Source organism: Dermacentor silvarum, chromosome 3 (assembly GCF_013339745.2).
Source record: "Dermacentor silvarum isolate Dsil-2018 chromosome 3, BIME_Dsil_1.4, whole genome shotgun sequence".
Classification (NCBI taxonomy): Eukaryota; Metazoa; Arthropoda; class Arachnida; order Ixodida; family Ixodidae; genus Dermacentor; species Dermacentor silvarum.
Genome location: NC_051156.1, coordinates 127,187,276 through 127,199,956, shown reverse-complemented (window position 1 = coordinate 127,199,956; position 12,681 = coordinate 127,187,276). Strand labels below are relative to the sequence as shown.

Below are 12,681 nucleotides of genomic sequence, written 5' to 3'. Positions count from 1 at the left end.
GCCCATGAAGTAACTTACAAGTGTTGATAACCCAAAAGTGAATCTAAATTCTAGAACTAGAATCTAGAACCAGCCTCTAGAACTGGCAATAGATACTAGAACTGGAGCCGTGGCGATGGTTGACTTTTATGTCTTAATACAGCTCATTCATCTGAGGTCGTCGCCAGAGCTTGCGGAGATCCCGAACTTTACCAAATTTGGTCCTGCCTGCCTGCATTGACCCTTTTCGCAGCGACCCCGTGGGCGCTGCCATGTTTGATCACGTGATGACCCATCCATTGCTTGCCTCAGCTGCCTCCGTTGCCTCCGTGTTTACAATGGATGTACAAGACGCCCGGTGCGGCTCAGGAAACGTCTGTTTCGGGAGATATCGTAGACGCTGACTGGGTGGTCGACACAAAGCTTTGGCCACAGCTTAAGATGACATGTAAAAGCGCTTTTGAAGCTCAATAAGCTTTGTCCAAACGACGCGAGCAGCGGATATGGTGCTTGTTCTAAAAGCGAGGCTAAACATGTATTCCAACCTATCTCAACTTTCCGCTTACGCATTGAATCAGGATCAGTGTATTTTGCTATTCGTTCTTTACTTGGAAAATACTTAGAAGCAGCGGCTTGTCACGTTTCTGACTCAGTGAAGTTCCTCGGTGCGGTCACTATGTGATTATTGTCGGCCTAATCACTCGCGGGTGTGCTCAGTTGCAATAGATGTTTTCTTGCTGTATGGCTTGGAACGTGGCTGTACTGTTCTTTGTAATAGCTTGCAGCAAATATGTAGTATCGCTAGTAACTGCTTACTCTTGCGGACCGTCACGAAATTTTCAGCTTCGACTATTCGTGTGCTGTCGGTGTAGTCGCTTTTACCCATGCTTTGGCGCATTGATTCAAGTGTGCGCCTATTCACATATTCTTAATACATTGGCGATAGAGTGTGCGTAAGCTTGCGCGCGAGTTGGGGTCTATAGATGTGTGTGGATAACGTGCGCGAAACTCTATTTGTCATTGTTTACCGAGTGGTACTCACGCTTGCCGACGTTCCCGGCTTGAAGTCTTTTCTTTGATGGTTAGTGATACAACGCTGACATGAATGTTTGTGTAAAGTGTATTTTTTATTATCCACGAGGATAGTCGCACATTGACAACGGCCGGCAACAGAGGCTGTCCGTATGTAGCAATGGTCCGTGAACTTGGTCACGCATATTAACGCGATTGCGTTAAGGGCCCCTTGTCGTAGACAATCCGGAGTCGGCATCGGTGTCGGCGTCAGTGTCGGCGTAAGCATCGGCGTCTGGCGGAAAATAATAATGCCGAACCACATCATCCCGAACCACCCCGACCGGGCGGCCCTTCGCGTGGCGCAAGGCGTTAGTGAACAAAAATTCAATTTCTCAAAGTAAAATCCTGTCAGAAAATCGTAAAGTACGACTTAACCACAATCTACAGACGTGATAGCGTCGTATTGTAATTTTAAGTATACAAGAAAAAGCCTGATAAGCTGACAGGATCTTTCAGTGCTATCGCGTTCCACTCTTAAAGGCGAAGCTTAAAGGGATACGGACACAAAAGTTGGCGGGTGGTTCTTTGCGTCGGAACAAAAGTTGAACTGTTGAAAATGACGAACACAACAAGCTGCTTTAATAAAACAAAAAGAACGAGAAACATATTTTTTATGCGATTTTCTATTGCACCTTGCCTCCAAGCCGCCGCCGGCAGAAGATGAAATTTGACGTCATAACAACCACTAGCGGCCAAGGTCGGCCACCGCTGTGGCAGTGTTTCCAGGGGTGTTCGGTCCCTTGCAGTGTTTGTTTAACCCTTTTCGGCTATCTTCGCACGTGGTCTGTCTGAAACACTATCCCCGTCGGCGCTCCACGCAGGTGGTGCGTCTTACATGAGGCTTACCGCGGTCGTCACTCGGTATTGACGCGTTCGTCGCGGCCGGAAGGAAATGCCCAGACATTGCTGTTATAACAGCATCGTCGGTCGTGACACGCCGTCGCACACGTTTCCTAGAGACGTAAAGGTGCGTAAACCATAGATACCTGCTTATTAGAGAGCTTTAGCTTGTCCGGTAATCGGGTAAACGCAGGCGTTGGGGCGTTCGGGCGGAACCGTAAACTTGAGCGGCCTGTATGGTGCTGCCACCTGGTGGCGCACATCTCCAACAGACAAAAACGGCTAATATTGCAGTAAACAAGTGTATTCTACTTCGCTGCTGGTGTAAATCTTCGGCAGCAACACGATTACGCCACTGCCGAAAATTTACGCCAGGAAATTACCAATAATTCTGGCATAAGTGTCTGGTGCAGAGCGAAATCTTCGCGCTACGGTTCGTGAAAACCTGACCGGCACTTCCACGGCCGCCTTCTCTTCGTCGCTTGACGCGGAAGGCTCGTAACCTTAAGCGGTAACATTTCTTGCCGAGTTGGAATGGTCCTCGTCTTCAGACATGTACTTATCGCTGGTAGACGAATGACCGCGGCCGGACGGCTGGCTATCCGACGAGGGTGTCGTGACGTCACGCCTTCCAACTACCGCGGGTCGGGCGGCGAGGCGCTCGCTATCACAAAAATCCCCAAAATAAAGCCATCGGCTCAAAAATGAGCTAAGTGGCTACTTCTTTTCGGTGTGATCACACACTGAGGATTAATTTTAGCATTTTCGTAAAATTTTCAGATTTTGTGTCCGTATCCCTTTAAGCGTCCCCCAATTCTGATGGTGTTTCGCTGTATACGTTGGTTCTAGGCAAAATTGAGGGTAGTGTTGAAAACCGAGCCTATCTAAATTTTGATCCAGCCCCATGACGCAAATAATACTTTGTCGGTGTCGGCGTCAACGGCGTCCAATAACGCTATGGCGTTCCACTCTTAATAGTGAAGCTTAAGCGTACTCCATATTTTTCATTCCATTCCTTAATACGCCAGTCACTATTTTTGCAGCCAACCACTGCACACGTCTTTAATCCACCACTCCCCATGGGCGAAAGGCCAGTTGCATTACCGACAGCTGATCGCACGGAAACAGGGCAGAAGCGGTACTGGTTTCGTAATCTTGCGATTTCGCTGAGGCAAGTATGGCCAGCCGCCGAATGCGCCATCTCGTTTCTCGAGAACTAGCTGCTCTGCGAAAAGGGTCAATAGCACTCTGAACCCAATTTAACGCACCAGGGTGAAGTTCGCTTGTTGCTTTCGTCCTTCCGTTTAGTAATACTGTAGCATCGCACAGAAATATTCATTTATTTTCTTTACTTTCTTTGAGAGGAAAGGAAATGCAAATAAATTCAGTTCAAATTATGTGAGAAATGAGCGCTCTTTTGAATCCTCTTTATTGTCCCAATGTCGTCGCGCCATTACATGATGCTTTCGTATACCATGCCGTTTACTTAGCTTCGGTTGTGTTCAGTGTTGGAAGCAATAACAAATAGGTGCTTATTGTGGTGAATTAACGATCAAGGATTAAGGATTGGGGGCTGATAAATGGAACAGTCAACAGCACTGGCAAACTTCGTGCTACAGTTTAGCCTCTCGACTTTACAAGAGAACTAATACTTCGTGGACGAGACATTTCAGAGCTCATTTTTTAGAGTGCAATTTCTGCGCTCGGGCCCGGCGGAATAAAAGACCGAATGACGATGAGTAGGGTGCCTATTAGTTGAAAAAGGCTGAAACGCGTTCACGTTACGATTTCAGATACAGCAAAATATGCTCTCAAACCAAATTCGTCTTTTCTGAGTAAGCACACAAGTGACACATGCAATAACTTAAACAGAATCAGAAATTCTTGTACTGGAATGTATCTTTCGGTTTACGCTTCATTATGGCCTGAAAGTGTCATATGAACCGTGGCCAGATGATATTGTTATTCGATGTTGCGTTCGGGCACAATCAACGGAGAGCTAGACAGGATTTAATGAACCGGCTCACAGAATGGATGAGTGCTGTCCTTATCATGTAATATTCATTCATCGACGGTGAATTCTCTTCTGCACAAACTTCAGCAACCAAAATTGTAGAAAAGCAACTTCTTGAAACATCGCAATTGTTTGCGACAAAACAGACGTACAGCAAAAATAAATGTGAACACCTCAACGTGAACACCTCAGGCCCGAGAGCGTTCTTAGACAATGTTTGATAAGCTGCTGCACACAACCTTTGAATCCTGCAGGTAGATAGTAAGGTCAATACTTTCAGGTTGTGCGCTCAGCCGTTCGCGCTTTTTTAGTTCCTTGTACATTGTGTGCAATTGCATTGCCAGCATTGCCGATCCAACACCTCATGAATCGCTAGTGCATGCAAAAACAGAACAAAAAACTTGACACTGCATGCGCTCACGCGCAAAAGCTTTAAAATTTTTAAAGCTCCCAGAAACATTGTCTTTAATGCAATACTAATGTACAACTGAGTGCCTTAATTCCTTAATGTGATTATGTGGTGAGGTGGCAGTCAAGAGTTAGGTACGCATTAAAGAGCTCCAGGTGATCAGAATTAATCCGGAATGGATCATAACGGTGTGCCTCATATCAGGTTATGATTTTTCCACCTAAAACCAAAGAATTAAATTTTCTATCTTGGTATGTCTTGGCGATTTCTGTTAGAGGTGCCTCTTAGCTGAGTCATCTTAAAACACACTGAGTCATGCTGATGGCTTTTACTTGATGCGTTTACGATATTTATATCGGAATATACGAACTCTGCATTTTGAGGAAACATGCACTGGAAAATCAAAATGAAAATTATCATAGAAGCACATGTATGTAACCGTTGCGAATGCTTAGGACACATATGTAGTGAAAGGAAGTACGCAATTATAAAACTTAGCACTTTTGTCATTGAGCCGTACATTCAAATTTCATCAAATATACAATTTTCGGGTGACACCTGCGATTTCTGACCAGGATGCGCATCATTGCCCTTTAGAGATGGTGCCCTATGCGAGTATGATAGAAATGCTTATGCTGTGCTATTGCACAAACATAATCGGTCTTTGAGAGCGAAAGCGCAGCTGGAAAAGCAAACAGGTTTGGCCATTCCTAATGGTGCTGAGACGTAGCAGCTCTTTTCCTCGACCTCTACTTACAAAGTGCTCAGGGCCCAATTTGTGAACCCGTTCACAATTATGCTTCAGCAAAGCAAAATTTAAAAGTGACCATCACCAACTAAAGAGAGGTTTGATAATGGTTCTACCGCGGCTTCTGCATCAGAAAAAGTCGTCTATTAAGCATTTGTGACTCTTATCTGTTGTCATCAGCAACAGTCACGGCATATTTAAAAGAAGTCTAAGTTTCGCTGGAAAGGCGAAGCATCAATTGCGATAGCAAATTAGTAGAGAGCTATACGGAGTAACGACAGTAGTTTTATCGGCTCTGTAAACTCGGGACACGTTTGCTTACTAACTGAAATAACAAGCATCGTGTCAGCGTGCACAAGCAAACATGAATAGATCACAATCGATAACCGCAGACAACCGCTGTCAAAACGGTGGTGTGAACAAGCGCTGCAGCAGCGAGCGAAGGTTCGTGCGGTGTATCGCTTCAACGGAAACTGAGCGGCGAAAACATAGCGCATACATAGGTGGGAGCCGTGTGCAGATCGCTTTCAAGATACGGTGCGCCCGGTGCGCGCAAAATACAAGTACGCAGTTGCTGGCAGCGTAGAAGCCACACCACCTCCCTCCCGCGCTGCCTTCTCGCTTTCCTACTCTCGCGTGCGAGATTCCCCTTGCGCCCGGTCGCAAGATACGCAGTTGTTGCCGCAGCACAACGTAGCCCCCCCCCCCTTCCTGCCTACCATCCCCCCCACGGCCTTTAGCGCGACGGAAGACGTCACGTTTGCTCTCCGCCGTGCGCTCGCTCTCCGTGAAAACGCGCGTCCCTCGCGCGCTTTCACTCGCACATACAGCATACGGCGCGCGGTGACGATTTTATCGCCCCTGGACTTTACGCGGAACCTCACGGCGACGACGACGCCGAGGGCAGAAATCCGTCGGTGTCGTCTGTATCGCAATAAAAATGAGACAAGCGAGGAAACCCTGATCATAAAAAAGGGAAACTGGCAGGTCAATTCTGATAAATACTTTTTGATGCGAAAGCATCAAATGGCCCATTGAGCGAAAAAGCCGGCGCCTGTAGTCTGGACGAGCGAGAAACAGCACCTAAATTCCAATTAGCTGCGACGCCACATCACGAGCGCGCCTCGACGAAGGAGAGCGGGCGAAATAGCGCGCCAGGTGTTGCGTGAGGGGAGAGGGCATCTCCGCGACGCCACGTCACCCTCGCTCTCGGAAGCCTGTGTTAGGCGCGCGTTCCTTATCAGCGCAAGCTCTCGCCTGCGTTCTAACTGCGCCTCGGTAATCGCTATAACAAAGTAATCTTAAAAAAAACAATAAACTCAAAAAGAAAAACGTTGGTGGTATTAAGCTTCGAACCAAAGACCCCACGATCTGAAGCCGAGCGTCATACCCACTGGGCTAAACTTGGCCAAGCGTCTCAGCCCGTTCGCTTGTCCGCGAGGAGTTCATAACTCGAAGGACAGCTCAGCGGCGTACAATTGGAAATTAATGCTTTCGCATTTACAACCCATAAGAAGCGCTTAGATGCCCTCGGATATTATTTTCAGTAAAATGTTGTATAGTGAGGAAAACTATACTGAAAGATAATTTCACTTCCCCATATGGTTTGAAATATTCAGCGTAGCAAGATAGACGAAAAGGAATGGCACTTACCGTCAGTATGTGGGACCCATGGTGGGGTTGGAGCCAGCGATACCGCCACTGCGGCAATAAGAAAAGAGAGGGACGCCACGACAAATTATCACGCAGGTTCACTGTTGGGGACTTACGTTAATTCATTATATATATATATATATATATATATATATATATATATATATATATGTGTGTGTGTGTGTGTGTGTGTGTGTGTGTGTGTGTGTGTGTGAAACGAGTTCCTGGCAACTGTATAATAATTTCAAGAAATGTATGTTGAAAAACAGAACAAATTTACGAGCGCAAGTTCCGACCGGAAACCGACCTTTATGCATTATTTATACCGGATAGTGGCAATCTAATATTAAGGTGAAAGCCTTAAATCTCAATGTTTCAAGGTCGCTGTGAGGTACAGAAAAAGTGGGCGAGCTCGCCTCGCGCTCGTGCCACTGCTCGCGCGTTCGTCGTCTCCTTCCACAGCTGGCTCCAACGCCGATGAACATGTCATCGTTCCCATACCACCCTTCGCGGTCAACGCCGGAGGTTGTTGAGGGAAAGGGCAACAGCGGCGCTGGGGAGGAGGAGGGAAAATCAGCGGTGGCGAGGGAGGGCGTTGACGAAAAGGGCAACGTCGGCGCCTGGGAGGAGGAGGGAAATGTCAGCAGCAGCGCAGTAGGGGCGATGAGGGCAAGCGCGGTGGTGGCGCTGGGGAGGAGGAGCAAAATGTCAGCGGCGGCACCCGTACAACTTTCTGAAAATGGCGGCAGCATGCTTGCAGCACTCGCGCGCCTTGTATACGTTGACGCGTGGGCTCAGAGCTTCATTCCACATCGCTATGGGTCCGACTGTGCTTTCGCCTTCACATTCTTAGAAAGTTCTATGCATTCCCCGTTATTTTTTAAAAAAAGGTCCTTGTTCACATCAATAATTAGTTACTTATTTTATGTAAACTTTTCTTATCGATGGCTAATCACGTTTTACTGCGCATATGTGACAGTGCTTTCTAGAGCTATACACGACTTTCGAGTTAAGTGAAATTGGACCGACGTATAGCAGCGCTGCATAGTTTTAACAGAGCGGGACAAGACGCCAAGCGAACGTATTTCAAAAGTGAGTACCAAGTAACAACTAAGGCAACTTTTGGGAGCACAAAAGTGCGCGCATAATTAATGTTCATATGTCGGGTACTATATATACGCACGTCATGAAAACAATGTAAAGGCAGAGACTGAGCATGAGTCGTGTCGTATCTCATATCGTAACCGCCATGGAACAGGCTTTTTGGTGAAGGCTCGCAGACGCTGCGACATCCGGGGTCTAGAGCAAGCAGCTCGGGATACAATTCGGCGGAAACAAATTCCGTCGGAAAGGCCCTCCTCCACGTCTATCGGTTTCACACCGATTTCTGCCACCACTGCCACCGGAATCCTTCGCCGAGGACCAATGGGAACGCGAGCCACCAAGTGAGTCGTCCTTCGCGACACTCAGCAGATGGCGCCGAACACGTTCGAGCTCTGCAGACGTATCGAAAGGCTGGTTCGTCTCCCGTGAGAACGGAAATGCCGATATTGACAGGGAAAAATCGTCCGGTTCTCCAGAAGCGACAAGCTAAGTACAAGCATAATGCCCTGAAGGACGAACTGATGCTAAAATAAATGTATAAATAGATCGGTTATTGCCAGGATGGCTCATTAGCCTGATTGTAAAAGCGAATAGCACGAGTGAAAAGAAAATAAATAAATACATAAATAAATATTATAAATAAATAAAGAGTGAGCTTTACAAAAACTTTGAAAAATCGCATGAGGGTGAATAGGTCCCGGCCGATGCGGTATAAAATCGTACGTATTATACCCGCATCATTTGTGAACTCATACAGCGCTTGAAAACGTTCCTGGGTCTCTACTTGCGGAGGGACCGAGGATCCATTCGTCTAGCGTCGGTATTGTACCCGTGAACTTTCAATTGCTACTATAAAATGCAGGACACTCCTTTACTAAATGGTGTATGTATGGCCTCGCTCTTGTCATGCACGAGGCGCAGCCAAGTACAAGGTCGGGGACCTAACCACCATTGTAATCATCTCCGTTGCTCTTTCGTTCGTGCGGCTGCCAAGGTGCAATACCGCTACATATAAGCTGCTTAACGCCTCGATGTTTACGGAATTATGCAACGAAGCAACACACGCAACCTAATATCCTCACCACAACGAACATATGCCTCAAAGGACCCCTAAACCACCTCCGATATTTTTTAAACAGTTCAGTAATCATGCACATCGCGTTCAGAATGCCGTCACGGTCAACGATGCCAAACGCGGGCGCGCTTGACGCCGAGGGGCGCCCCACAAAATAAAAAAAAAAAAAATTGCCCGCCAACCACCCTGTGAAGGTGGTTGGAAAGCGAAGCTCTTTACGCCACCCTCACGGTGACTGCGGCGCACTTTATATTTCACACACTACAACGTAACTTTAACCACGGCCTTTATTATTATTTACTTCACAACAATGTTCACTACTGCTTTATGATCGGTGTGATATACACTACCAGACTACCCCATAGTGGGGTAGTCTAGAAAATGAACCGAAGCAGTTACTAGGCTGGAAGGGTTTCGAATAACGTCAACCCTCTTTCAAGCAGCTGCATAAGCTTTGCAACAGCTGCAATCTAATCTTACGACCGCGCCGAGCCTGTTTCCGTTGTTTGCCCGCAGCCCTTATCATCCATCATGTTGGCTCATCACTTTGAAGCTTGTTTTTGTGGTTTTTCTTGCGAAAACGAGTGCTTAGTTGTACGCTGAATGCCTGAATTCAAGTAAGCTATACTGCTATATCTGCAATTGTTAGCGGTTCGTCGGGATCGTTTTTTGATTACAACGGCGGACACGACAGAACCCTTGGCTGGTAGAGGTACAAAGCTTCGCTTTAAAAAAAATCCCCTTCTCCTGTCAGGGCCTTTCCGGTATCCCAAGCGATCGTCGTGACGTCGCCAGGGTGCATCTGCTGATGTCACCAGGAGCAGACGATGTCGATTGGTTGAACAAGAACCTACGACTTCCGGTTAGTCTGCTAGCAGGTACGCGCGCTGCCAGCTCTTCCTCGTCGTGTTGCTCGCTTGTGCGCACTTGCGAATCGGTGATTACAGCCCGCAATACAGGCCCAACCGCATGCACGCGATTTTCGAGCGACAGCGACAAGCGACGGCGACGAGCGACAGGTTTTGCTGTCGCGGAGGGCTATCCGTCGCTGTCGCTGGTCGTGTCGCCGGTTTCTGGCCAGCCAGAAAATATCGCTTGTCGCCCGGAAGTCAGCGCGACGACATCCGCTGGGGACAGCGATTGCACAACAACATGGCAGCAATCAATCTGCCCGCTTCGATCTGAATTCGCTCTTGCAACTTGCTCTCTGCTGTGACAGCAAAAAATAAATAGCACAATCAGTCATCGCTTCACCTCATCGCTAGCTGTAGACTAAGTATCGGCGCTCTCTTGTCGTTATTATTGAGATCGGTTGTTTTGTTTTGACGGTGTTAGGCCTGAGACGCCACCGAGAGCCGAGAAAGTGTTTTAGGTTTTGCCCAACAGATGGCGCCACGGCACCTTACGCTGGCGGCATGGGACGGAGTTCCACTGGGGATGCATGGAACGGATTTTCACTGGGGATGATAACATATTTTAGCTAGGTCTAGATAAAACATTGACCTTTTGATAAAATTGAGATTTCTTTACGCGCGCACGATAACACTTATTCGCACAACAATGTAAATCCGTCGCAACTCTTTTTCGCGATGTCGCGTTCATGCGGTTGCTCCACGCCGCGACACGACAGCGCGACAGGGTGTGCCTGTCGCGTCGCTTGTCGCTGTCGCTTGAATATCGCGTGCATGCGGTTGGGCCTTACAAGTGCCAAATCGCTGACGTTCCAACACAGTCGTAGTTAGCGGTCGCTGATCGCTCGACGGCGCCGATATCATCGCTAGGCCTTCTCCGGTTTAGTTCAAGGCTAAAGCGGACGGCGCTTCGGAATGAATCACCCACGCTCATAAGCCGCAATTTTTTCCGTTGTTGTGGCTCTTCGCAATAATTGTACACAAATAAGAAAATATGCTGATATTAGCGGCGCCGTCGGCTGCGATGCGAGCACAGCGGAGCCGGTCGTCTGCTGTCAGTATAGCCATGCGCGCAAGTGTGCTCGACAAGTGTCGGAGCTCTCGTTCGTGTTTAACGTTTGGCAGTTGATATCGTTGTTCATAGAATTTACATTTTACGCATTACTTTATCCAGCGGTAGTTATTTTGCTTGGTACAGAAGCTGCAGCTGATGTTTGCGTTGCCGGTGGCGGAGCCGCCTCGCGGTCGTCGATTGACCGCGGTCGTGCGGCGGGCGGTGCGCCGGCCGAACTGCTGTCTACTTTGGACACGGCAGACGTTCTACGGCACGGGAGGCCGGTTCGCCGTAGGCGTGTTTGCCGCTGGCGTGGACGTGCCTTAAGCGGAAGTGGACAGTGTTTTGAAAAGCGCGTTGGCGATGACATATGTCACGTGACATTTGGAGGAGCATTCGGCGAGGAGGAGGGACTAGCCAACGAACGGAGCGTAGTGAACGATAGACCGAAATGAGCAAGGGCCGTGTTCCGATCATCAAACGCATGTGAATCCGCTATTACGGCACCATTTGGAAAAATCGTCGTGGCTACGTGTTCGTTGCAGACTCGTGCACAACTGAAACACCACAACTAAACTTCCACCTCTGGGTGGTTTAGGGGCCCTTTAAAGCGCTTCGTTTTTTATAATGCGAATAGCTTTCTAGAAGCGCTTAGGTTATTCGCTGCACTGATAAGCATAGTTGATAGTCTTCTGCACAATTTCATTTTCCTGAAGTTGTATGACAGGTTGCAAGTGTAATTTTACTGAAGCAGTCATCGCGGTACCTCGAGTGTCGATCTTGTAATTTCGAAGTCTGGGTGCGCATTTTTACGCTAAAATATAAACGATCTTATCTGCAGCGCAGCTGCGCAAATCGTGCTCCTGAAGACGTTTTGCTGAGGCGTCTACACAACTCGGATAGAGCCAGAAGATAGCGAGATCTTGCGAATAACGCCCCCGCGTGCGCAATTAGGAAACTATACTTCTTCGAAACAACTGAGCAAGGCACGCGGATTTCATTAGACAGTTTTAGCAGAGCGCCGCTTACGCTCCGCTCCGCTCAGATTTCACGTTCTCAGATACTGCAGGGAACTGTGTAGATTTCGCATTTGATAAGCGCGTCTTGCCGAGACGCGAGCGACGCGCTATCAACTCGGCTGCAAAACGACGAAGAGGTCAAGTAGACACGATGTGACGCTCCACTCAGTCGGCTTTGTAGCGGAGACGAGTGATGCAGTCTTCGTTCCGCTGACGATATGAGCGTTATGCGCAAGCGCAATAGCGTTCCCGCTAAGCGCGTGTGTGGCACTTGCTAGCATATGCCGGTCTGAGCGAAGCGGACAGCAAGCGCTCAGCTAAAGCACTCTATTGTAAGTACGTCTCCGGAAGACCGGAACGAGCGCGTTACCAATGTCGGTAAAAACCCGAGAGGACATCCGTGCTCGTCATTCCCAACAGTGAGGCAGATCAATGGACGACTCACCGCACATGCAGCCCACATCGAAGCAACCGTGCACATCCGTCGGAGAGTCCGGCGCGCACTGCTTGCCCGACGGACACCGGGCTGGGCAAATCATCGGCACTGCGCAGCAAGAAAATAGGTGACGTTGCAAACATCGAGACCACGGCGTACTCACGGCTCAATTGATTCCTGAGGTTTTATATGCAAAAACTACGATCTTATAGTGAGGGTAGTGGATTGCGACAAGTTCACCGCGAAGGCAAATAAAAATCAAAGGCAAAGCCGCTCATGAAAAAACAAGATTGTACTGAATGCATGGAAATAAGAGAATCACGCCTGATGGTTTCCACAAAAAAGTTGTCGCAGTTTCACCTGAA

General features: G+C 48.1%; 1 protein-coding gene across 1 annotated transcript in view; it reads right to left on the bottom strand.

The window, feature by feature from the left end:
* LOC119444760 (uncharacterized) overlaps nucleotides 1–12,681 on the bottom strand; it is a 100,720-nt gene that overhangs the window by 64,108 nt on the left and 23,931 nt on the right. The window contains exons 5-6 of the mRNA XM_049663612.1: nucleotides 12,326–12,424; nucleotides 6,718–6,765 (exon numbers count right to left, since the gene is read on the bottom strand). Coding sequence (XP_049519569.1) covers nucleotides 6,718–6,765; nucleotides 12,326–12,424 — 147 coding nt within the window. The remainder of the gene's footprint in view (nucleotides 1–6,717; nucleotides 6,766–12,325; nucleotides 12,425–12,681) is intronic.